Raw genomic sequence first — 27,195 nt, 5'->3', positions numbered from 1 at the left:
ATATCATGATAAATGTTTATTATTAATGCTAGAATTGTATTAACCGGAAACATGATACATGTGTGAATACATAGACAAACAGAGTGTCACTAGTATGCCTCTACTTGACTAGCTGGTTAATCAAACATGGTTATGTTTCCTAACCATGGACAAAGAGATGTTATTTGATTAACGGGATCACATCATTAGGAGAATGATGTGATTGACTTGACCCATTCCGTTAGCTTAGCACTCGATCGTTTAGTATGTTGCTATTGCTTTCTTCATGACTTATACATGTTCCTATGACTATGAGATTATGCAACTCCCGTTTACCGGAGGAACACTTTGTGTGCTACCAAACGTCACAACGTAACTGGGTGATTATAAAGGTGCTCTACAGGTGTCTTCGAAGGTACTTGTTGGGTTGGCGTATTTCAAGATTAGGATTTGTCACTCCGATTGTCGGAGAGGTATCTCTGGGCCCACTCGGTAATGCACATCACTTAAGCCTTGCAAGCATTGCAACTAATGAGTTAGTTGCGGCATGATGTATTACAGAACGAGTAAAGAGACTTACCGGTAACGAGATTGAACTAGGTATTGAGATACCGACGATCGAATCTCGGGCAAGTAACATACCGATGACAAAGGGAACAACGTATGTTGTTATGCGGTTTGACCGATAAAGATCTTCGTAGAATATGTGGGAGCCAATATGAGCATCCAGGTTCTGCTATTGGTTATTGACCGGAGACGTGTCTCGGTCATGTCTACATTGTTCTCGAACCCGTAGGGTCCGCACGCTTAAAGTTTCGATGACGGTTATATTCTGAGTTTATGTGTTTTGATGTACCGAAGGTAGTTCGGAGTCCCGGATGAGATCGGGGACATGACGAGGAGTCTCGAAATGGTCGAGACGTAAAGATCGATATATTGGACGACTATATTCAGACATCGGAAAGGTTCCGAGTGATTCGGGTATTTTTTGGAGTACCGGAGAGTTACGGGAATTCGTATTGGGCCTTAATGGGCCATACGGGAAAGGAGAGAAAGGCCCCAAAGGGTGGCCGCACCCCTCCCCATGGACTAGTCCGAATTGGACTAGGGAGGGGGGGCACCCCCTTCCCTTCTCCTACTCCAACAAGGAAAGGAGGAGTCCTACTCCCGATGGGAGTAGGACTCCCCCCTTGGCGCGCCCTCCTCCTAGGCCGGCCGCCTCCCCCCTTGCTCCTTTATATAGGGGGCAGGGGGGCACCCTAAAGACACAACAATTGATCTATTGATCTCTTAGCCGTGTGCGGTGCCCTCCTCCACCATAATCCACCTCGATAATATCATAGCGGTGCTTAGGAGAAGCTCTGCGTCGGTAGAACATCATCATCGTCACCACGCCGTCGTGCTGACGAAACTCTCCCTCAAAGCTCGGCTGGATCGGAGTTCGAGGGACGTCATCGAGCTGAATGTGTGCTGAACTCGGAGGTGTCGTGCGTTCGGTACTTGATCGGTCGGATCGTGAAGACGTACGACTACATCAACCGCGTTGTGCTAACGCTTCCGCTTTCGGTCTACGAGGGTACATGGACAACACTCTCCCCTCTCGTTGCTATGCATCACCATGATCCTGTGTGTGCGTAGAATTTTCTTGAAATTACTACGTTCCCCAACACAAAGTTGCAGGAGCTCTGTCCTTGACCGTTGGGTCTTGGATCTCAAATCCAACGGCTTGTGGGAGCTCGTATCACGGGAGCACCTAAGCTTCCGTATCAGCTGATACTCACTACCCTTAGGTATGGTGCCAGCCGTCGATATTGAGTCTTGGTGGTGCAAATAAACGAGGTGACTCATTTCCTTGAGTACCGGTGAACTAGGTGAGAGGCCAAAGATGCGAGAACGCAGAGATGAAACCACAATGAAAAAAAACTACGATGTTCTTATTTCTGGACCTGCCTGTTGCTTGTGTGCATCTTGTTAGAGCATCTCCAACCGACACGCGCAGGCGCGGCGCGTTAAAAGTTTTTTACAATGCCGAAATTGCGCTTTTGCGCGTCGAACTAGTCAATTGCTTCACCAGGCACCCAAAATTTTTAGCGCGCGAGAGTGCCGCTTCAGCAGGCGCTGTAAAATAGAGCGCACACGCCCAACACAAACAACATTTTGCATTCAATGTGAAACAAAGAAGATCAAACACACACAAAATAAATCGACAAAAAATAGTTCAATTATTATTACAACTCAAACAAATAATTAAAGTTCAATACAACAAATAGTTCATGACCAATACAACAAATATAACATCATCCATTTTATCGGCCATTTCATGCCCACCACTCCTCGACTAGATCCTTCTGAAGTTCATCATGCATTTCGGCACGTCGAATGGCATGGTAGGAGACAACAAAGCGGGCCACCCTCTCAACCCTCGTACAGGACGTCCCAACAACTCATACGAGAATAGTCCAAATCTTGCCCACGCTCGTTCTCGATGATCATGTTATGCATGATCACACAAGCGTTCATGATGTACCAAAGCATATTTGATCCCAAAATCTAGCCGGTCCTCTCACAATAGCAAATTGGGCCTGCAAAATCCCAAAAGCTCTCTCCACATATTTCCTAGCCGCCGCCTGAGCATTGTGGTAATCAACAATTTTCTTACCTTACGGTTTTTTCAACGGCTTCACAAATGTTTGCCACCTTGGGTAGATGCCATCCGCAAGATAATAGCCATAGTTGTATGTACGACTATTTGCTACAAACTGCACCGGTGGCAGTTCACCATTTGCAATACTATTCATGAGTGGTGACCGTTGAACAACATTAATGTGGTTCAAAGATCCTGCCATTCCGAAAAAAGCATGCCAAATCCAAGTCTCCTGATCAGCCACTGCTTCAAGGATTATAGTAGAACCTTTTTTCTGCTTGTGGAATTGTCCATGCCATGCCTTAGAACAGTTCTTCCAACTCCAATGCATACAATCTATTGAGCCAAGCATACCTGGGAACCCGCGAGCTTTATTCATCTCCAAAAGTCTTGAGGCGTCTTCAGCATTGGGAGCTCTCAAATATTCCGGATCAAACACTTGCACGACTCCAACCGCGAAGCGCTTGACACACATGATGGCTTGGCTCTCACCCATGGCCAAGTGATCATCAGCTAGATCCACCAGAATTCCGTATGTCAACATACGCAAAGCGGCGGTCACCTTTTGAAAGGTGCTATGCCCGAGTTCTCCGACGACATTCCTCCTTTGCTGAAAAACCCGATCATGGCTCGTCAGTTTCTCTGCAATGTGTTTGAACAACTTGATGCTGATCCTAAAACGGCGCCGAAAGTAGGACTCGGGGTATATGGGAATCTGCGCGAAATAGTTCATCATCAATCTGTTGTCAGCATCGATCCTTTCCCTCCACAATTTCTGACGACCAAAAACCGAACCACCGTGCTTCGGCTTTTTGTTGATGTGCATAGCTAGGACCATTGCAAGGTCCTCCTCCTCTTGAAGATGAATCATGGGATGAACTCATCTATAAATTTGAATTCAAACTAATATTTAATACTACAAACAACATGCTCCAAATTCATCTACAAAAATGAAGTTCAGTACCAATATACACCTTGCAAGCGTTTTGTCAAACACCTTGTGGGCGTCGAGCTGCAAACCCCCGCCGGGCGCTGTTCGTCGGTGGAATGGGGCGCTTGAGGGGCGGCCGCGACGGCCACCGGGGAAGAGGGGGAAGCGGCGCGCGTGGTGGGGAACGGCGGGGGAAGCGCCGACGGGTCGCCGGAGAGGATGGAGAAGTCGCGCGCGCGAGTGGATATTTTAGATCCGGCGGTTGGTGGACATTCGCGCGGGCGAGTCGCTGTATAGTGCGCGGTAGCGGACGCCCGAAAAAACCAGCAAGCGAGGCCGCTCTGTTCGGCGCACGGAGTAGTTTTTAGCGTGCGCGCGATTTTTGCACGTCTGCCTGGAGCTGCTGATTCGGTCGCGCGCATGCTAAAAAGTCGTTTATTCGGGCGCGCGGCTTATTTAGCACCTCTGTTGGAGATGCTCTTATGTAGAGGTCGGACATTTGCTAAGTGTGATCCTATGAGACTATCCGCTCATACATTGATTGGGTGAAAATGTCTTTCATCAAAAAACATGAAAATAGAAGGTCGTATAAGAAGACACTGCACCTTTCCAAAAAAAAAATAAATGGCTTGAGGCCTAGCAGGAAAAAAGGCAGGGAAAAGAAAGGTACTACTAGTACATAGTAGGATTGAACCACGGTTGATCGTCTGAGACTCCGATTCAACTACGTTTGGCCCGTGTTTTAGAAAAAAAAAAGTACGTTCGGCCCAAATCCTCCTCCTCCATATCCATTGGATCCATGGCCGACCGAGCGGTAGAGATACGAGGTGCACGCAGCTGGCATGTTTCGTCCGCCGTTTGGCGCCGTGGGGAGGACCCTGGCGCGCCGGTGGTTATGCAGCTCGCCGTTGAGGCCAAGGCTTCGATACCTACACGTACGCCTCGCCTCTCGCTTACTTTCCCTCTCTCTCAGCGTTTGTGCGATTAAACTTAACGTGTTCTGGTGATCGAATTTCAGTCTCAGAGGAATTCTTGGGATACTGCTGGCCGTCGCTTTAGCAGGTACTGGTAAATCTTATTCTTATGAGTTATGACATTGCGAGGTCACTTGTAGATTTATTATAGTCCATAAATCAGGTAAACATGCATCATGTTTCCTCAGCAAAGACTAGATCATAGTATTGCAGTTTGGAGGTGTGCTATAGCTGCTCAGCCAGTTGCTTAATTAGTACTGCAATGAATCCCCTACAGCACTACATATATATGATGGATTGACGGTAGGGTTCACGATTGTGGCATGACAGACGCGATTTTGGAAGCAGATGCACATATATTAGTATTGTTGACGTAAGTCATTGGTCGTGAATTCAGTGTGAGAAATGTGTAACAGCTCCCGGGTGCCCCTACACCCTCATGAACATTAAATTCATAAAAAGTTGAAAAAAAAATCTGAAACTTTGAGGGATCAAAGATTTGATGTTCATGCAAAGTTTCAGCAACAAATAACCTTTTCATTAAGGTTGAGTTGAGGGGGCAGCCCGTGCGCTATTGGGCCCCGAGGCGAATCCCCTCGAACCCTGCCATTTATTTTGCTAGAAATTGTCCTCGATGCTGATATGCATATTTATGAACAATTTTGCCGTGATCTCATTACCTCGGAGGCTAACGATGCAGTAGATAACCTGTCAACTCTATATGAATATACACAGAGCTTTTGTCTGGTTTCCCGGGTAAAAAATGACTGAGTTGGCTGATACTGAGATTTGAGAATGCTTAGAAAGTTTCCTTAGGTCCTGCTTTGCAGGATTGTGATTACATAGTATGTTCCATCATTTTTCAGGGACCGCAGAACGTATGTGATGGTAATGCCTGCATGTTGCGTTGGTCTTGGACTTTGGTACATGAAGAAAATTGAAGAGCGTGCAGCTGAGAAGTCTGCCCGCCCGTCAAAGATCGACTGGGTCGAAGCTGGTGTTGTCTCTCCGGTCGTGAGGAACCAAAAAGGTTGCGGTAAGTGTCTTGAGGTTGTATATTCTACGCTGCTAGCGTGTGTTTAAATTTCTTCCATAGTAGATCGCGGTTTATTTCCAGCTACACGTGCTAGTGCAATTTAACAATATATATAGACATGGCAGTTGGCATAGCCAGCGTGCATTTACATTTAGCACATGATCCCTTTACACCAATGGTCACCACAACCTTAACTCTTGTAGGCTGCTGTTGGGCCATGGCTGCTGTAGCCTCGGTCGAAGCAGTACACAATCTGAAGACCTCACAGTCAATCTCCCTATCAGTTCAAGAGCTCATTGACTGCAACTTCAACATACTGAACAGAGGCTGCCAGCATGGTACCTCTCTTCTTGCTCTCTGGTATATACAAAAAAATGGACTCTCGAGCGAATCCTCCTACCCATACATGGCTCGGATGAGTATGTCGGGTTGCAAGAAGCGCAAAAAGCCAGCAGCAAGGATATCAGGCTTTCGCCTTGTCTACTGGACCGAGGATGCACTGGAGAAAGCAGTAGCGAAGCAGCCCGTGATTGTCAGATTACAGGGCACAACTGATTTGCTGAATTACAAAGGAGGCATCATGGACTATGAAACCTTGCCAGAAGAAACTAAAAGGCACGCGGTCTTGATTGTGGGTTATGGCACGGATCCCGACGGTGTTAAGTATTGGCGCTTTAAAAACTCATGGGGAGAGGGTTGGGGCAAGGGTGGGTTTGGGAGGATACGCAGACATGTTGCCGACAAGAGAGGTGTCTTGGGTATATTTATGAAGCCAGGGCTGTATCCGGTGCTTAATATCTGACATATCTTGGTCGGGCCTTTTTTTATATGAAATTTATGTGTCCACTGTGCCTGTTCTGTTTAAGATCTTATATATCCTTCCTTGTATCTCTCATGGTGAAATTGTATTTCAGTGCTTGGCACATGATCTTTTGTTGTGAACTTGTGATAGTGTATGTGATAGAGATGATTTTATATCAAATCGTTCATGAATCTCTTGCTAGTCAAGTTTAGTTGTATCCATTGAGGACTTGCATCGTCAGATTAATCAACATTGCTATCTAATCATTGTTGATCTTTTGCTAGCTGGTGAAATTGATGCTTCATCCTTGTTGTGTAAGTAAGTACGCATGCTGCTTGAGTGGCTAGCATAGACTTTATCGGGGACTGCCTGTGTGATCAGGAGACATGTGCCCTACCCATGAACAATAGTTATAAAATTTATGGATATGTATATAATTTCTAGATCCATAATATCAAATAATCGATGTACTTTTATCCATGTGTTGTATTTTTTTTGTAGCCCATAAATTTAAGATTGCCCCGCAATTTTTTTTAAGATGGAGACATATAAAGTATTGTTGTAAGGTTTTGTACTCGGGCTCCAAGGATCCCGGAATCTACTTTGTATTTGCACTTTAAATATGAGTTTCATATGTACGAGTCTCTCTGTCTTGGACAATGCGAAAAGTGAAGTGGTCACCAGTGGAGATATAGATGGAGTGTGGGTGGTTTGTTCCCAGATTTGCGGATGGGTATGCGCGAGCAACAAGAGGGCGGCGCCATACACACATTTCCCCTTCAAGTTCCCCATGTCGCCCTTCCTCCTCCTCCCCTTCCAATGTTGCCATTGCACCTAGGTCGGTGATGTCTCCCCTCGCCGCTCAGCAGCTGAGCACGCATGTACAATAATCTCTACCTTAGATTAGCCAATGTGACATATACCTTGAACTTGTGTTGCAATATTTGGGATGGAGTAGACATGGTTTTGGACAAGGAATATGAACAGCTGGCGAGTGAGTTTGCATGACAACTTTGAGAGTTCCTGACAACATTCCTTGGCAAATGAAGGTAACAGTCTAATTGTACAAATGTTTTTTCACCATGAGAATCAAGCAACAAGACTGTAAAGATAAGATCCCAACTAGATAAGGATAACATCTGCAACAATTCCTTGACTATCAATGAGGATAACTTCAACAGATTCCAACAAGCAAGCAATCGATCATCATCACTCAACACATATAGTTTCAAAACCTTAGTTAATGGTTATCATTCATCAACATCAAGTCTTGTTAGGTACAAAATAAGGGCTTACACATTGGCGCAAAGACTACAACAACTATCGATCAATCGCCACCCTGTTAACACAGAGTGAGTAATTTGCTTAGATACTCGTAAGGGAGTTGGGCTAACCAAAGAGTTGTTGGAAATATGCCCTAGAGGCAATAATGAATTGGTTATTATTATATTTCCTTGTTCATAATAAACGTTTATTATCCATGCTAGAATTGTATTGATAGGAAACTCAGATACATGTGTGGATACATAGACAACACCATGTCCCTAGTAAGCCTCTAGTTGACTAGCTCGTTGATCAATAGATGGTTACGGTTTCCTGACCATGGACATTGGATGTCGTTGATAACGGGATCACATCATTAGGAGAATGATGTGATGGACAAGACCCAATCCTAAGCCTAGCACAAGATCGTGTAGTTTGTTTGCTCAGAGCTTTTCCAATGTCAAGTATCATTTCCTTGGACCATGAGATTGTGCAACTCCCGGATACCGTAGGAATGCTTTGGGTGTACCAAACGTCACAACGTAACTGGGTGGCTATAAAGGTGCACTACAGGTATCTCCGAAAGTGTCTGTTGGGTTGGCACGAATCGAGACTGGGATTTGTCACTCCGTGTAAACGGAGAGGTATCTCTGGGCCCACTCGGTAGGACATCATCATAATGTGCACAGTGTGACCAAGGAGTTGATCACGGGATGATGTGAGTTACGGAACGAGTAAAGAGACTTGCCAGTAACGAGATTGAACAAGGTATCGGGATACCGACGATCGAATCTCGGGCAAGTAACATACCGATAGACAAAGGGAATTGTATACGGGATTGATTGAATCCCCGACATCGTGGTTCATCCGATGAGATCATCGTGGAACATGTGGGAGCCAACATGGGTATCCAGATCCCGCTGTTGGTTATTGACCGGAGAACGTCTTGGTCATGCCTGCATGGTTCCCGAACCCGTAGGGTCTACACGCTTAAGGTTCGATGACGCTAGGGTTATAGGGAAAGTATGTACGTGGTTACCGAATGTTGTTCGGAGTCCCGGATGAGATCCCGGACGTCACGAGGAGTTCCGGAATGGTCCGGAGGTAAAGATTTATATATGGGAAGTCCTGTTTTGGTCACCGGAAAAGTTTTGGGTGAAATCGGTAATGTACCGGGACCACCGGGAGGGTCCCGGGGGTCCACCAAGTGGGGCCACCAGCCCCAGAAGGCTGCGTGGGCCAAGTGTGGGAGGGGACCAGCCCCAGGTGGGCTGGTGCGCCCCTCCACCAAGGCCCAAGGCGCATGGGAGAGTGGGAGGGGGCAAACCCTAGGTCCAGATGGGCCTTAGGGCCCATCTAGTGGGGCGCCCCCCTCTCCTCCCCTTGGCCGCCCCCCCTTGATGGGATCTAGGGCTGGCCGCCTCCTCTTGGGGGTGGAAACCCTAAGGGGGGCGCAGCCCCCTCCCCCCTATATATAGTTGAGGTTTGGGCTGCCCAAGACACATGAGAACGTCTCCTTTTTGGCGCAGCCCTACCCCTCTTCCTCCTCCTCTCCCGCGGTGCTTGGCGAAGCCCTGCGGGATTGCCACGCTCCTCCACCACCACCATGCTGTCGTGTTGCTGCTGGATGGAGTCTTCCCCAACCTCTCCCTCTCTCCTTGCTGGATCAAGGCGTGGGAGACGTCACTGGGCTGCACGTGTGTTGAAGGCGGAGGCACCGTTCTTCGGTGCTTAGATCGGAATCAACTGCGATCTGAATCGCTACGAGTACGACTCCCTCATCCGCGTTCTTGCAACGCTTCCGCATCGCGATCTACAATGGTATGTAGATGCACTCTCCTTCCCTCTCGTTGCTAGTAAACTCCATAGATTGATCTTGGTGATGCGTAGAAAATTTTGAATTTCTGCTACGTTACCCAACAGTGGCATCATGAGCTAGGTCTATGCGTAGTTTCTATGCACGAGTAGAACACAAAGTAGTTGTGGGCGTAGATGTTGCCAATTCTTCTTGCCGCTACTAGTCTTATCTTGTTTCGGCGGCATTGTGGGATGAAGCGGCCCGGACCGACCTTACACGTACGCTTACGTGAGACAGGTTCCACCGACTGACATGCACTAGTTGCATAAGGTGGCTAGCGGGTGTCTGTCTCTCCCACTTTAGTCGGAACGGATTCGATGAAAAGGGTCCTTATGAAGGGTAAATAGAAATTGGCATATCACGTTGTGGTTTTACGTAGGTAAGAAACGTTCTTGCTAGAAACCTATACAAGCCACGTAAAAACTTGCAACAACAATTAGAGGACGTCTAACTTGTTTTTGCAGCATGTGCTATGTGATGTGATATGGCCAGAAGATGTGATGAATGATATATGTGATGTATGAGATTGATCATATTCTTGTAATAGGAATCACGACTTGCATGTCGATGAGTATGACAACCGGCAGGAGCCATAGGAGTTGTCTTTATTTTTTGTATGACCTGCGTGTCATTGAATAACGCCATGTAAATTACTTTACTTTATTGCTAAGCGCGTTAGCCATAGAAGTAGAAGTAATCGTTGGCGTGACAACTTCATGAAGACACAATGATGGAGATCATGATGATGGAGATCATGGTGTCATGCCGGTGACAAAGATGATCATGGTGCCCCGAAGATGGAGATCAAAGGAGCAAAATGATATTGGCCATATCATGTCACTATTTGATTGCATGTGATGTTTATCATGTTTACATCTTATTTGCTTAGAACGACGGTAGCATAAATAAGATGATCCCTCACTAAAAATTTCAAGAGACGTGTTCCCCCTAACTGTGCACCGTTGCGAAGGTTCGTTGTTTCGAAGCACCACGTGATGATCGGGTGTGATAGATTCTAACGTTCGAATACAACGGGTGTTGACGAGCCTAGCATGTACAGACATGGCCTCAGAACACATGTGAAACACTTAGGTTGACTTGACGAGCCTAGCATGTACAGACATGGCCTCGGAACACAAGAGACCGAAAGGTCGAACATGAGTCGTATAGCAGATACGATCAACATGGAGGTGTTCACCGATGATGACTAGTCCGTCTCACGTGATGATCGGACACGGCCTAGTTTGACTCGGATCATGTATCACTTAGATGACTAGAGGGATGTCTATCTGAGTGGGAGTTCATTAATCAGATGAATTAAATTATCATGAACATAGTCAAAAGGTCTTTGCAAATTATGTCATACGCTTTAGTTCTACTGTTTAAGATATGTTCCTAGAGAAAATTTAGTTGAAAGTTGGTAGTAGCAATTATGCGGACTGGGTCCGTAAACTGAGGATTGTCCTCATTGCTGCACAGAAGGCTTATGTCCTTAACGCACCGCTCGGTGTGCTGAACCTCAGCGTCGTCTATAGATGTTACGAAACATCTGACATACACGTTTTGATGACTACGTGATAGTTCAGTGCGTAATGCTAACGGTTTAGAATTGTGGCACCAAAGACGTTTTGAAACGTCGCAGAACATATAAGATGTTCCGAAGACTGAAATTGGGATTTCAGACTAGTGCTCACGTCAAGAGGTATGAGACCTCTGACAAGTTTCTTAAGCCTGCAGACTAAGGGAGAAAAGCTCAATCGTTGAGCATGTGCTCAGATTGTCTGAGTGCCACAATCGCTTGAATCGAGTGGGAGTTAATCTTCCAGATGAGATAGTGATGGTTCTCCATAATCACTGCCACCAAGCTATTAGAGCTTCGTGATGAACTATAACATATCAGGGATAGTTATGATGATCCTTGAGCTATTCGCGATGTTTGACACCGCGAAAGTAGAAATCAAGAAGAAGCATCAATTGTTGATGGTTAGTAAAACCACTAGTTTCTAGAAGGGCAAGGGCAAAAGGGATACTTCGTGAAACAGCAAATCGTTTTCTGCTCTAGTGAAGAATCCCAAGGTTGAAACCAAACCCGAGACTAAGTGCTTCTGTAATGAGAGGAACGGTCACTGAAGCAGTACTACCCTAGATATTTGGTAGATGAGAAGGCAGGCAAGGTCGACAGAAGTATATTAGATATACATTATATGAATGTGTACTTTACTAGTACTCCTAGCAGCACCAGGGTATTAGATACCGGTTCGGTTGCTAAGTATTAGTAACTCGAAATAAAAGCTGCGGAATAAACGGAGACTAGCTAAAGGTGAGATGACGATATGTGTTGGAAGTGTTTCCAAGGTTGACGTGATCAAGCATCGCATGCTCCCTCTACCATCGAGATTGGTGTTAAACCTAAATAATTGTTATTTGGTGTTTGCGTTGAGCATAAACATGATTGGATTATGTTTATCGCAATACGGTTATTAATTTAAGGAGAATAATGGTTACTCTATTTATTTGAATAATACCTTCAATGGTCTTGCACCTAAAATGAATCTCGATCGTAGTGATACACATGTTCGTGCCAAAAGATATAAAATAGTAATGATAGTTCCACATACTTGTGGCACTGCCATTTGAGTCATATTGGTATAGAACGCATGAAGAAGCTCCATGTAGATGGATCTTTGGACTCACTCGTTTTTGAAAAGATTGAGACATGCGAACCATGTCTATTGGTATATATGCATGAAGAAACTCCATGCAGATGGATCGTTTGGACTCACTTGATTTTGAATCACTTGAGACATGCAAATCATACCACATGGACAAGATGACTGAAAGGCCTCGTTTTCAGTAAGATGGAACAAGAGAGAAACTTGTTGGAAGTAATACATTTTGATGTATGCAGTCCAATGAGTGCTGAGGCATGCAGTGGATATCGTTATGTTCTTACTTCACAGATGATTTGAGTAGATGCTGAGAATATTTACTTGATGAAACACAAGTCTGAATTATTGAAAGGTTCAAGTAATTTCAGAGTGAAGTTGAAGATCGTCGTGACAAGAGGATAAAATATCTGTGATATGATCATAGAGATGAGTATCTGAGTTACGAGTTTGGCAGACAACTAAGACATTGTGGAAAGTGTTTCACAATTAATACCGCCTGGAACACCATAGTGTGATGGTGTGTCCGAACATCATAACTGCACCCTATTGGATATGGTGCATACCATGATGTCTCTTATCGAATTACCACTATCGTTTATGGGTTAAGCATTAGAGACAACCGCATTCACTTTAAATAGGGCACCACGCAATTCCGTTGAGACGACACCGTTTAGAGAAACCTAAGTTGTCGTTTCTTAAAAGTTTGGGGCTGCGATGCTTATGTGAAAAAGTTTCAAGCTGATAAGCTCGAACCCAAAGCGGATAAATGCATCTTCATAGAAAACCCAAAACAGTTGGGTATACCTCCTATTTCAGATCTGGAAGCAAAAGTAATTGCTTCTAGAAACGGGTCATTTCTCGAGGAAAAGTTTCTCTCGAAAGAATTGAGTGGGAGGATGGTGGAGACTTGATAAGGTTATTGAACCGTCACTTCAACTAGTGTGTAGCAGGGCACAGGAAGTTGTTCCTGTGGCACCTACACCAATTGAAGTGGAAGCTTATGATAGTGATCATGAAACTTCGGATCAAGTCACTACCAAACCTCGTAGGACGACGAGGATGCGTACTACTTCAGAGTAATGCGTAATCCTGTCTTGGAAGTCATGTTGTTGGACAACGATGAACCTACGAGCTATGGAGAAGCGATGGTGGGCCCATATTCCGACGAATGGCTCGAAGCCATGAAATCCGAGATAAATGGATCTTTAAGAAGAAGACGGACATGGACGGTAATGTTACCGTCTATGAAGCTCGACTTGTGGCAAAGAGTATTTTCACAAGTTCAAGGAGTTGACTACGATGAGATTTTCTCATCCGTAGCGATGCTTAAGTCTGTCGGAATCATGTTAGCATTAGCTGCATTTATGAAATCTGGCAGATGGATGTTAAAACAAGTTTCCTTACCAGTTTTCGTAAGGAAAGGTTGTATGTGATACAATCAGAAAGGTTTTGTCGATCCTAAGGATGCTAAAAGGTATGCTAGCTCCAGCGATCCTTCCATGGACTAGAGCAAGCATCTCGGAGTCAGAATATACACTTTGATGAGATGATCAAAGATTTTGGGATTATACAAAGTTTATGAGAAACTTGTATTTACAATAAAGTGAGTGGGAGCGCTACAACATTTCTGATAAGTATATGTGAATGACATATTGTTGATCCGAAATGATGCAGAATTTCTGGAAAGCATAAAGGGTTGTTTGAAAGGAGTTTTTTTTCAAAGGAAGACCTGGATAAAAGCTGCTTACATATTGGGCATCAAGATCTATAGAGATAGATCAAGACGCCCGATGATACTTTCAAAGAACGCACACCTTGACATGATTTTGAAAGAGTTCAAAATAGATCAGCAAAGAAGGAGTTCTTGGCTGTGTTACAAGGTGTGAATATTGAGTAAGACTCAAGACCTGACCACAGCAAAAGATAGAGAAAGGACGAAGGTCGTCCCCTATGCTTTAGACGTAGGCTCTATAGTATGCTATGCTGTGTACCGCACATGTAGTGTGCCTTGCCATGAGTTGGTCGAGAGGGTACAATAGTGATTCGGGAATGGATCACATGACAGCGGTCGAACTTATCCTTAGTACCTAGTGGACTAAGGAATTTTCTCGATTATGGAGGTGAAAAGGAGTTCGTCGTAAAGGGTTACGTCGATACGAACTTTGACACTAATCCGGATGACTCTGGGTAGTAAACCGGATTCGTATAGTACAGCAATTACTTGAAATGGCTCCAACTAGCGCGTGGTAGCATCCACAAAGATGACATAGATATTCGTAAAGCACACACGAATCTGAAAGGTTCAGACCCGTTGACTAATAACCTCTCTCACAAGCATAACATGATCAAACCAGAACTCATTGAGTGTTAATCACATAGAGATGTGAACTAGATTGTTGACTCTAGTAAACTCTTGGGTGTTGGTCACATGGTGATGTGACCTGTCAGTGTTAATCACATGGTGATGTGAACTAGATTATTGACTCTAGTGCAAGTGGAGACTGTTGGAAATATGCCCTAGAGGCAATAATGAATTGGTTATTATTATATTTCCTTGTTCATGATAAACGTTTATTATCCATGCTAGAATTGTATTGATAGGAAACTCAGATACATGTGTGGATACATAGACAACACCATGTCCCTAGTAAGCCTCTAGTTGACTAGCTCGTTGATCAATAGATGGTTACGGTTTCCTGACCATGGACATTGGATGTCGTTGATAACGGGATCACATCATTAGGAGAATGATGTGATGGACAAGACCCAATCCTAAGCCTAGCACAAGATCGTGTAGTTTGTTTGCTCAGAGCTTTTCTAATGTCAAGTATCATTTCCTTGGACCATGAGATTGTGCAACTCCCGGATACCGTAGGAATGCTTTGGGTGTACCAAACGTCACAACGTAACTGGGTGGCTATAAAGGTGCACTACAGGTATCTCCGAAAGTGTCTGTTGGGTTGGCACGAATCGAGACTGGGATTTGTCACTCCGTGTAAACGGAGAGGTATCTCTGGGCCCACTCGGTAGGACATCATCATAATGTGCACAGTGTGACCAAGGAGTTGATCACGGGATGATGTGAGTTACGGAACGAGTAAAGAGACTTGCCGGTAACGAGATTGAACAAGGTATCGGGATACCGACGATCGAATCTCGGGCAAGTAACATACCGATAGACAAAGGGAATTGTATACGGGATTGATTGAATCCCCGACATCGTGGTTCATCCGGTGAGATCATCGTGGAACATGTGGGAGCCAACATGGGTATCCAGATCCCGCTGTTGGTTATTGACCGGAGAACGTCTTGGTCATGTCTGCATGGTTCCCGAACCCGTAGGGTCTACACGCTTAAGGTTCGATGACGCTAGGGTTATAGGGAAAGTATGTACGTGGTTACCGAATGTTGTTCGGAGTCCCGGATGAGATCCCGGACGTCACGAGGAGTTCCGGAATGGTCCGGAGGTAAAGATTTATATATGGGAAGTCCTGTTTTGGTCACCGAAAAAGTTTCGGGTGAAATCGGTAATGTACCGGGACCACCGGGAGGGTCCCGGGGGTCCACCAAGTGGGGCCACCAGCCCCAGAAGGCTGCGTGGGCCAAGTGTGGGAGGGGACTAGCCCCAGGTGGGCTGGTGCGCCCCCCCACCAAGGCCCAAGGCGCATGGGAGAGTGGGAGGGGGCAAACCCTAGGTCCAGATGGGCCTTAGGGCCCATCTAGTGGGGCGCCCCCCTCTCCTCCCCTTGGCCGCCCCCCCTTGATGGGATCTAGGGCTGGCCGCCTCCTCTTGGGGGTGGAAACCCTAAGGGGGGCGCAGCCCCCTCCCCCCCTATATATAGTTGAGGTTTGGGCTGCCCAAGACACATGAGAACGTCTCCTTTTTGGCGCAGCCCTACCCCTCTTCCTCCTCCTCCTCTCCCGCGGTGCTTGGCGAAGCCCTGCGGGATTGCCACGCTCCTCCACCACCACCATGCCATCGTGTTGCTGCTGGATGGAGTCTTCCCCAACCTCTCCCTCTCTCCTTGCTGGATCAAGGCGTGGGAGACGTCACCGGGCTGCACGTGTGTTGAACGCGGAGGCACCGTTCTTCGGTGCTTAGATCGGAATCAACTGCGATCTGAATCGCTACGAGTACGACTCCCTCATCCGCGTTCTTGCAACGCTTCCGCATCGCGATCTACAATGGTATGTAGATGCACTCTCCTTCCCTCTCGTTGCTAGTAAACTCCATAGATTGATCTTGGTGATGCGTAGAAAATTTTGAATTTCTGCTACGTTACCCAACAAGAGTCACACGACGTAACTAGCAAGGGAGTAAGAAGTGTTATTTCTGTACTCATAATGAGACAATCAAACACCTCTTTTTCCAATGCAACTTTGCACGCAGTCAATCTCCCTATCAGTTCAAGAGCCCATTATAGTTGGTCCAAAGGTAGTGTAGCACATATGTTTGTATTTATAGCACAGTAAAGAAAACACACGGAGATACAACCTGATGGCATGGAAAATGCATTACAGACAACTCATATTACTGTTACCGCCCTCCACTACCCCGTACTAAGCCGATGCTCGCATTCATCGTCGTCGGCTCATTGTCGTAGCCCCTCTCACGGGGCAGGTTACATAAATTTGTTTGCCTTGGCTAGCAACAAACCAAAGCGTTTGGGAGACTGGTCTTGTTAAGGAATGACATGCAACTGAGTTTGGTCCTCTAACAAATATCATTTCTTGAAGAAGACAACCACAATCTTATACTGAATTTATAAATTAAGTAAAGAACTTCACAACAATAAACAACCAACAACATTGCAGTTTACATTTTTAAAGCCACAAGATTCAAATACATGCTCGATTATTACCTGCAAAATGTTAAGAAGAGATCTGGTAACGTGGTGGTTCTTCAGGATATCAATGCTTTGGCCAGCCTGTCCAATTATTTCAGCCCAATTTTATCAACTCAAGTCACAATATAACCTTGTAAAGACTATCCTTAAGAGAAAGCATAAAGAAGGCAAAAACGCATGCTAGAAAGGAACCTGATTAGGAAGGCTCATCAATCTCTTCAGGTATTTGTCCCTCTTAGACTCTTAGTATTTTAAGATTCAGCTTGAGTTATATGACCGACCTGAACAGTGAGCACGAAGGCACAAATGATGTCAGATTCAGCTTGAATCATGTGGCCGTCCTGACCGACTCAATTTGTTCAACATATCGATTCACAAAATGTATGAGTCTGATGTAGCCCAAGATCAAGAATTGTTGTAGCAAGGATGGGCATCGGTTCAGAAACACGCACAAGCTTCTGTGATGCCTCTGGGGTGAGAAGAACAAGCCACAAATACTACCAAAATTAACCAACTTCTATGTGTTTCACAGTGCAAAATTACATGACTATGTTCAATCCATTACAATATTATACTGACTAAAAATACAAGTCTTATCCCAAATGATACATGATTACACATGGATAGGACCAACGATTTAATCTAACAGCTACCACTGGAAACATATAATTACAGATTTTGTCCAGAATACATACCCTCTTGTCAAAGAAAAGAATACATATACTTGAAATAAAATCTACTCCCTCTGTAAACTTAATATAAGAGCGTTTAGATAACTAAAATAGTGATCTAAATGCTCTTATATTAGTTTACGGAGGGAGTAGTGTACAAGCCTGCAAGAAATCCATCAATATGCAATACGAGTAACTTGAAAAACAAGATTGATACAAACACTTGTTCTCAACGAATGGAACTGAATCAACTATGAAACTATATGAGTAACCTTTAAAATAGAATATGACCTCAAATAGTTGAGACCAACTTTCTTATATAGTATAGAAACTTCATAGGAAAACATTTTAACCAAATCTATTTTGGGTCAGTAGGCATCCATACTTTAATAAAAAAAAAGGGCAGCTGGGTTGCATGTAGCTCCCGCTTGCGCAGGGTCCGGGAGGCATCCATACTTTAATAAACATAATGAATAAAAAATACGTATGTGCAGTCATCTTGACCTTCCATGTGATTCAACAGTAAAGCATATAATCTATTTATCTATGTTAGATGACAAGAATAAGAAACAGATGAAACCATTTAATCTAGCAGCTATCACTGAAACATATAATTACAGAAGAAGTAACCAACCTGGTCCCTATCCGGAAAGGATTTATCTTCCTGAAAACACATAATATTTATGAGAGTGCACGACTATCACACAATCACCAGCTGAGAAATGCAGGAAAATATTTATGAGAAGCAAATTAATAGAAGTATGTCCAAACTGGGAAATAATAAAATATACTCTATTGTAACAAGCGTACATCAAAACCCCGGTCAATTTCACCGGTTGTGCATTTCTTTTGGACCATTGGTAAGGCAATCAAGAGTGCACTGAATAATGCCAGTGATCTAATACAACAATTCCAACAACTCAAAGCATCCAGCCACAAACATGGTTAAATTTTTTTGTTAATGTTGTACTAATTACATGACATATAACCATTGAGAAAAAAGGAATCAAGAACCCAAAATAAATCTGAACAGGAGAGGTCTTCCATCTAGACATTGCAGCTGGCCACCCACTCGTACCTCTTAATCAACAGCTACTGAAGCGAGAGTGGCAGAGTGCCATGGGAACCTAGTGCGATGAAAGCAACTAAATCATTGAGGGGAAACTGAGATAGGAAAAAGGGATAAGGAGGGAAAGACATTGGGATGAGAAGGTCACCTGGTTTCCTCGTGGGCGAGGACATGACAATGTTACAGTCTATGGGGAGACCATCTTTGGATCATGTTCTCAACGGTGGTGGAACACCACAGACGGCCAGTGGCTAAGCACCACTATGGGAATGCACGGGGAGGGGATTTTACCTCAGCTTGATGCCCTTTATCCAAACAAAACCACCTTTTGCAATGGTCCGTAAGAGAATCATGGAAAACAATTTTAATGGTCCATTGCTCATCTATCTATCTATGATTAAAAAAATCATGTCATAGGCAAATCTGCTTGTATGGATAACTAAATGGTAAGAAAAAAGTGGTACCTATTCCTCCCTCAAATCTGTGTACTGTAGGCATGGCAATTAGAATAATTTTATGCTCTGAACTCTAGTTACCAATCCCCTTAAGCCATTTTTGTAGAGAGGAGTTCCAAGTAGTTGGTATCCTGGATACTATGTCCATGTAAACTTCTGTGGTAAGACAATGATGTACAATTACAAAGTGGGGCTGGAAGTGGAATAGTCCTCCATTTGGATCATCTAGTAGTCTTGACCAGATTTACCTATAAGGGAGAGTCATCAGTAAGATATGAGTTTCCAACAGGTATTTTTTAATACATAACCACTGATACTCCTGATTACTGGAAGGTTAGTCCATACCTGGAAATTTGACTTCCAATATATATTCAATTAACAATGAAGAATTGAATACTCAAGAATATCCAATCACTATTCCATAGTTGCAAAAACTGCAGCCATATGTGAACACTATAAAAGACTGACATTAGAAATCTATGCCTCTCTGTCAAGAATATCTAATCACCATTCCATGGTTGCAATCCCCATATTCTGTTTCCTTCCTTGCATTGAGAAAAATTATTAGAACAAGCTAATCTCAATTAATTTAAGCTAGGCATGGTGATTTCTCACCATCCAAATAACCAATTTGAGAGATAGATGGCATATGCTTCTCCTTTAGCTTTGTCAAATCAGAACGTAGTCCCACTAAACATCTATTGGCTCGAGCGTTTTCCATTCTTCCTCACCAAAACATGAACAAGAAAGCACAAGCATCAATGCTCACAAATCTGGCATTATCTACAGTCCATCTATTTATCCGCACATTCGATCCATGCCAGAGAGGAGAGGGAAGGGGTGGGCAGTGGAGATGTAGAGCAGTCTGCCAGAGAGCACCGAAGGCTTGGCAACGGCGTGGTCGGTTGCTTGCCGGTAGCACCAGAGAAGACATCGTCGTGGCCGTGCTTGCTAGCATGGCGGCAGCCAGGAAATAAGGCTGCACATGCGACCAAGGGCTCGCACGAACAGATTGGCGAACATCCATCTCACACGACCTCCACCCCAGGCTGCTATTAGTAAAAAATTCTAACAGCGTGATGCTAGTGGCGCACCTGTAGTGCGCCATTAATAGGCAAAACAGGTGCGCCACTAGCAGGCCTTTTCCTAGTAGTGCCCCGTCGCACGAACAGCCCGACCGATGCGAGGAAGACCGGCCTATCGCTCCTACCGGTGATGGTGACGACGAGTCTACCACTTGTCTCCGACTGCTCTGGCCAACCGAGCCCTGGGCTGACGACGAGCAACATCCGTCAGGCATATGCTACTTTAGGGCCAACGAGACCATCATCTCCATGCACGCCGGCCGCCATCGGTTTGTTGGCGAGCCTCAACCCGATTCAGGCCGTGAGGGTGGGTCACGCGCCCGCTAGTCGGGTTGGACGCGACACGAAGCCAATCAGCGCAGTTGCAGCAGGCCAACGTCATCTCAGCGTTGCTTCACCTTGTGGGAGATGAGAGGGCGGCGGCGGCAGAGAACCAGAGAAACTGGCTTCAGCGAGGGAAGAGGAAGGAGGTGGGCTTGCCTTCGTGGGGAAGGAAAAAGTAGTTTCTGGGGGAGGTGCTATGTGGCCACGGTTCTCCTCTCAACCTGTGACAGGTGGCCCAATGAGAATGACCAAAACGAGGCGCTCAACTTGCTTGTCTGGTAGCTCACGGGCGTGGACAGCGTCATCGACCGCGCCTTCCGCGATGCTTATTGGGTTTAATAGCAGTCTATAGCCCGCGGCTGTTGCCTCTGTGTTTTCTAGGCAAGTGGAAGGGCAGGACGACTCCGACACGTCTGCGAGTGTTAAAAAAGTTAAAGCTTTGGGTGTCACAAAGAGAACAAATAATAGATGAAAGTTTATTTTCATAAAATACGTATAAGAAGAAAATAAAAAGGTAACAAAGTGCACAAACACAACGTTTAATGTCTACTACAACAAGTTGTGCCCAACTTCGGCGAGGGAGGTGTGATGACGGCGGCGCGTCTTCGACTCGCTTCAGTGTTTGTAGTAGTCGCTAGGTGGTCAACGGATCTGGATATAATTTTATTATTTCTGACGTTCGTTGTACTACCATGATTGAAGATGAATATGTCGGAAGTTTTCTAAAAAAAAAGTTCAATGTCTTGAGCGGTAGATGCAGTATGTCTAATCGCGTGAATATTCGTGACTCATCAGCCGATGGAAATCGACCCGAACTCTGGCCCGTCTTCCCCGATCCCTAGTCTAGGGTCCGGCCTCGATCGTGTCGTCCCCAAACCCAAGCCTATCTCTCTCTCTGTGTTGCCCCGTATGCAATTGCATCGCACTTCCCGGCGAGCCATGGACGAGCGCGGAGCAGCCGACCGCATCAGCCCTCTCGCGGACGATCTGCTCCACCTGGTCCTCCGGCTCCTCCGCTGTGCACGCGCCGCCGCGCGCACCAGCATCCTCTCCCGCCGTTGGCGCGCCGTCTATTCCGGCCTCCCCGAGGCCGTCGTCGACGTCACCCTCCACGACGTCCCGCTCGGCTCGCTCGAGGCCGCGCTCCGCCGCGTCGCCGGGCCCAGGGTGCGCCTCCTCGACATCCGTGTCCCCGGCGGGCCGCAAGACCGCAGCACGCCCCAGTTCGTCGCCGCCGCCATGGTCTCCTCTGTGCTCCGCGCCGCCGCGGATCTCGCGCCGGTGGAGCTCCGCTTCACCCTCTCGCAGTACGTGGACTGGGCGCGGGGCCCTTCCGTCGTAGAGCTGCCCCGCTTCCTCCGCGCCACCTCGATCAAACTGCATGGGCGGTTGCTGGACCTCCGGTTAGCGGACTGCGCAGGGTTCCCGTTGCTGGAGAGACTGGCCATCTCCGGCTGCAACCTCGACCTCCCTGCCTTGATCCCCTGCTGCCCGCACCTGCACGTGCTCACGGTGGACGACTTCACCGTCCGATCGACGTCGATGCGGAAGCTCCTCGTGAAGCGCATAAAGGCATGGAGGGACCGGGGTGGCCGTTTAGACGCAGCCATGCTTAAGCAGTTTACGACACGGTCCCTGCTGCATGGCGGCGGCGAGGTTAGGAGCACCATCTTGGCACCAATGGTGGAGAAGGTCTGGTGCGGGCGCTCGTATCCAAAGGTGGCTCATGGTCTTGGTCTTTGGGGCCTCTCAGACCTAAGCTTAGAGTCGCCGGAGAGACACGGGGAGGAGGTGCTGGCTCGCGTTGAGGTCTTGTCGCTACACGTCTGTGCCCAAGTATGCCTCCTCTGTACGTCCTGCTCAGTCTACCACATCCGTCAAACTAAACTAAACTAAACTGAACCGATTTTGCAGGGTTCATTTAGTTTTGGAGAAGTAGATTTCCGCTTTGGGGCAGAGATAGATAAGCATTTGGTCACCCACTTCTCTACTTTGAACCTACATCTCACAACAAGAGGGCATGTGTTTGGAGCATTCGTGTTGCGTCTGCTTGGAATGTACCGCCTTAGAGATGTACGGAAGCTTAAGATTGTCCTACCCAGATCAGAGGTAATTATTTATCGTTGTGCATATGTATATACATACTACGTACGTGTTCAACAAACTTCTACGCGGAGCATCTATATATAATGTACCGCCTTAGTGATGCATCTATATATATATCGTGCGCCGTACTCTGTTGGTGCTAGGGTTCCTAGGTGCGGGACTCGCGGCTTCCCGACGTGTGGTTCGGGTCGGGCTAGGAGGATTCGACCTTTGTTGACCATGGCCGGCCGTGGGGCTGTGGCGCCGCCAGCCAAGACGCAAGCCGCCTCTGCTCCAGCAGGTCGGGGTGGGGCTACTCCGCCGCCGGTGGCGGGTGCTGAGCGTGGTGTCCTGGTGCCGCCTGGCCAGAGACCGCCGGCGGGCAGTGGTGGGACTCAGGCCACCCAGGGTCGTGGTAATGGCCGCTTGGGCGCTCGGCCGCCGGGGCAAGTTCCTTTGCAAGCTATGGCCGGAAGGGGCGGGCTGAGGCCGCCGGCGCCGGGTCTGGCTTCCGTGGCGCAGCCGGCCGCGGGTCGGGATGGGCCTCGCCCTCAGGCGCCGGGCGTGGCTGCTGTGGCTACTGCAGGCCGGGGTGGTGCGGCCCTTGGGGTTGTGCCAACGCCGACAGCCGGTCAGCCTCGTGCCGCGCCTCCGCCTCACTTCGTCGCGAGGCCTGCTCACAAACGTTCGGGACAGTCGCAGACGAGGCAGAATTCGAACACTAGAGACTCTTATGATCCGCCACGAGGCCAGTGGGGGGACGATGGTTATGATGCGTATGGAGATGGACAACATCGTGGTTCCTCATCCACGGGTGGAGGTCGTGGTTATGCCTGGCAGAGTGACGGGTCTGCCGAGAGACCGTTTCTCGGGCCTCCAGGAGGTTTTGTTGAGGGTGCTTCCGGTCCGGATCACCGCCAGAGAGGGGGTCACCGTGGACATCGCGGTGGTCGGGACGGTGGACGCGGGAGGTATCATCGCAGACCGCCTCCGCCTTCGGCAGTTGTTGACCAAGCGGAGTCAGTACGGAAGACCGATAGCGCTACCGCGGAGCTCCCTCCCCAGGCGATGGAGGTGGTAGCGGCTTTAGCCAATGTTGAGGCTCCGGCGACTGGGAGTGTGACTGAGGCTACAGACAGGTCTGAGGCTGAGAGGGCGTCCAAGTGGGCGCGTAAGAAGGAAAGGATGCTTTGCTACCGTTGTGGTGAGAAGGGCCACTTCATTGCTGATTGCGTGGCAGAGCTGTGTGAGTCCTGTGGTAAGCCGGCACATGCCTCGGGGGACTGCCCATTGTTGCGTGACCAGGCTCCATCTTTGACTATGTATGGAGTTTATTGTGCTGAACTTATGTTCTTTGAGTCCCCGGCTGCGAGAGAGACTCCGGAGGAGACTTTGAGCTTGACCACCGGGGTTGTCAAAGCTACTCAGGGTGAGGTTTCGGAGGCTCAGATTGTGCAGAGGCTTCAGGAACTGGCACCGGGAGACTTCCATTGGGAGCTCGTTCCTCTCGAGGCCAAGGTTTTTAAGGTGGAGTTTCCTTCAGTGGACGATCTGCAGCGACTGTTGAGTTTTGGTTTATGCAGAGTTCCTGGCACTAGGTGCATTCTGGAGTTCCATGAGTGGCAGCAGGTGGAACCTAAAGGAAAGCCGCTTACGCAGGTCTGGTTGAGGTTTTCGGGGGCTCCATCTAAGCCTTTGCAGGATGTTCGAGTCGTGGCCAGTATGGGCATTATGGTTGGCAAGACGGAGAAAGTGGATATGGCCTTTACTCGTGCACATGGAGTGGCACGCATCTTAGTGAGCGTTTTGGATATTGAGTTCGTGCCTGACGTGGTTAACTGGACCTATAGAGGAGAGGTGTTTCCTCTTGAGATCGAGTTTGAGGACGCTGCCCTGTTTGCTGAGGCAATGATTGGGAATGATGTTGACATGCACGAGGGGGACGACAGTGCGGGAGCGGAAGGGGCACCGACTGACAAGTCGACCCGTGAGGGGACTAACGGCTCCCATCCTGTGGCTCAGACCGGGGATGGGACCGGGGTTGAGCCGGCACCTTCACCATCGGTGCCTATGACCTCGTTGCGGTTCGGGTCCTTTGAGCCAGCCTCTGCCCCTCCCAGACTTTGGAGTGACCGGGTAGATTCTGATGAGGCGTTTGAGCAGTCACTACCTTTGTTGGAGTTTGAGGATGCCGGTGGGGCACAGGCTGGATGCTCGGTGCGGACATCGTCGGTGAGGATTTTGGTTGGTTCTGGGGACGGGGAGTCGGTGGTTGCTCCACCGGAGGCTCTCTCTCCTTCGGGCGTGGCGGCGGCGGCCGCGCCTTCAGTGGCGTTGGGGGAGGGGGGCTTGGGGCAGGCGGCTCTGACTCCCACTTCCCCCTTCACTTCCCCGACATCGGCATCACTGGTCATGACGGGACCGGCAGGTGCTGGGAGTGGAGGTCCGAGGCAGGCGGCCTCGGCTCTCTCTCCTTCGGGCGTGGCGGCGGCGCCCGCGCCTTCTGTGGCGTCGGGGGAGGGGGATCTGGGGCAGGCGGCCCTGACTCCTCTTTCCTCGCCGGCGGTCAGGAGGACCGCATCTCCTTCGCCTGTGGCGGCGCCCGAGCCTTTGGTGGCATTGGGGGAGGGGGGTATGGGGCAGGCGGCCCTGACTCCTTCCTTGCCGGCGGTCAGGAGGACCGCATCTCCTTCGCCTGTGGCGGCGCCCGCGCCTTTGGTGGCGTTGGGGGAGGGGGGTGTGGGGCAGGCGGCCCCGACTCCTCCTTCCTCGTCGGCGGTTAGGAGGTCCGAGCCTCCTCCCAGCGTACCCGTTGTTATGGGTCTCGGCTTGGGGCACTTGTCCGAGGGGCATGGGAGCCCGCAATCGCCTCCTCCGGTTTCCTTGGTTGACCCTTCGCGGGTTTCAGCGCGAGGGGTTACTAGGGAAGAGGTCGTTGCTTTTGGCGGGATCCCGGACCCGGCCTCGACGGGGAGGCGGATGAGTGCCCGCATTCAGGAGCTTCCGGAGGTTGATGACATGCAGCAGAGGTGCGCTATGAGGGCGGCCAAGCTTCATGATGCTGCGATCTCTACTGGTATGTCCGTCAACATATCTAATTCTTTATTGCATTTTTCTCCTGAGGAAATTATAAATAATGCAAACCAATTAGGAGTTTCACTTGGGGCTACAGATAGTGAGATTTCCATTTCGGTGAATGATTTGTTAGATTTGGAGGCGGAGCGTGCCTTAGAAACTATTCGTAATATTGCAGCGGTTAAACCCATGAATGACAATGAGATTAATGCATTGGGGGTTAGAGTGCTCGATAATATGTGTGTGGATCTAGCACCATCCAATCATGAGTCGGAGGACGATGATATGCCCTTAGAGAATGCAGTTGTTTGTTCCGCTGAGCCCGGTTATGAGGATCGGGAGTCAGGACTTAGTAAACCCAAGCGTAAGTGGAAACGGAAAATTTACCCCGCTTCTGCAGTTCGTAGGAGTGATAGGATTCGGACGACTAAAAAATTTCATGATGAGTGATGAAAGGAATCTTTTGGAATAGCAGAGGTCTGAAAGACTTGGCTAAAAGAAGGTTTCTTGCTGAGGCTTCTCTGGAGCATCGTTTAGATTTTATTGCTCTATCGGAAACTGGTAGAGACAACTTCGCGCCCCAGTTCCTTTCCTCTCTTGCGGGTGGTGTTGATTTTGATTGGCATTGCCTCCCTCCGCGAGGAAGATCGGGTGGTATCTTGCTGGGTGTGAGATGCGATTCGCTTGAAGTCCGGAGTGTAGTGATGGGTGACTTCGCGGTTAAGTTTCGAGTCAGGTCTAAGGTTGATGGTTTCAACTGGGCATTGGTGGCGGTTTATGGTGCCGCACAGCCCGAGCTTAAACCGGAATTTTTGGCGGATCTTGTTCGGATTTGTGGGTCCGAACAGCTTCCAATCTTAGTTGGGGGTGATTTCAACATCATTAGGAGGAGAGAGGAGAAGAATAATGATAACTTTGACGGCAGGTGGTCGTTCATGTTCAATACTATTATTGAAAGCTTGGATCGGAGGGAGATAGAGCTTTCCGGTAGAAAGTTTACCTGGGCTAACTCTTTGCCCAACCCGACTTACGAGAAGCTTGATCGCGTTCTTGCGAGTGTGGAGTGGGAACAGAAGTTCCCGCTTGTGACGGTTCAAGCTCTTTCACGGGGTTTTTCCGATCACACACCCCTGTTCGTTGACTCAGGGGAGCCGAACCACGTGGGAAACAAAAACACCTTTTCTTTTGAGATGGCCTGGTTCGAACGCGAAGGGTTCCTAGACTTGATCGCTAGTGAATGGGCGAAGGGTGTAGGCGGTAGGACCGCGGTTGAGCGTTGGCAAAATAAGATTAGGAGTTTGCGAAGCTTCTTACGGGGTTGGGCTAGGCACCTTAGTGGGGTATATAAGATTGAAAAGGACAGGCTCCTCTCTCTTATACAGAATCTGGACGTTAAGGCCGAATCCACGATTTTGATGCCTACTGAGC

General features: G+C 47.7%; 1 protein-coding gene across 1 annotated transcript; it reads left to right on the top strand.

Moving 5' to 3' along the window:
* Positions 1-4,353: 4,353 nt before the first annotated feature.
* Positions 4,354-6,366, top strand: LOC109762616 (ervatamin-B-like). Its single transcript, XM_073497410.1, has 4 exons — positions 4,354-4,368; positions 4,573-4,616; positions 5,395-5,564; positions 5,795-6,366. Exons 1-4 carry the CDS (start codon positions 4,354-4,356, stop codon positions 6,364-6,366), a joined length of 801 nt encoding a protein of 266 aa, XP_073353511.1.
* The last annotated feature ends 20,829 nt before the right edge of the window (positions 6,367-27,195 follow it).

Source organism: Aegilops tauschii, chromosome 4 (assembly GCF_002575655.3).
Source record: "Aegilops tauschii subsp. strangulata cultivar AL8/78 chromosome 4, Aet v6.0, whole genome shotgun sequence".
Taxonomy (NCBI): Eukaryota; Viridiplantae; Streptophyta; class Magnoliopsida; order Poales; family Poaceae; genus Aegilops; species Aegilops tauschii.
The sequence above is the reverse complement of the archived record's forward strand: the minus strand, read 5'-3'. Positions and strand labels throughout refer to the sequence as shown.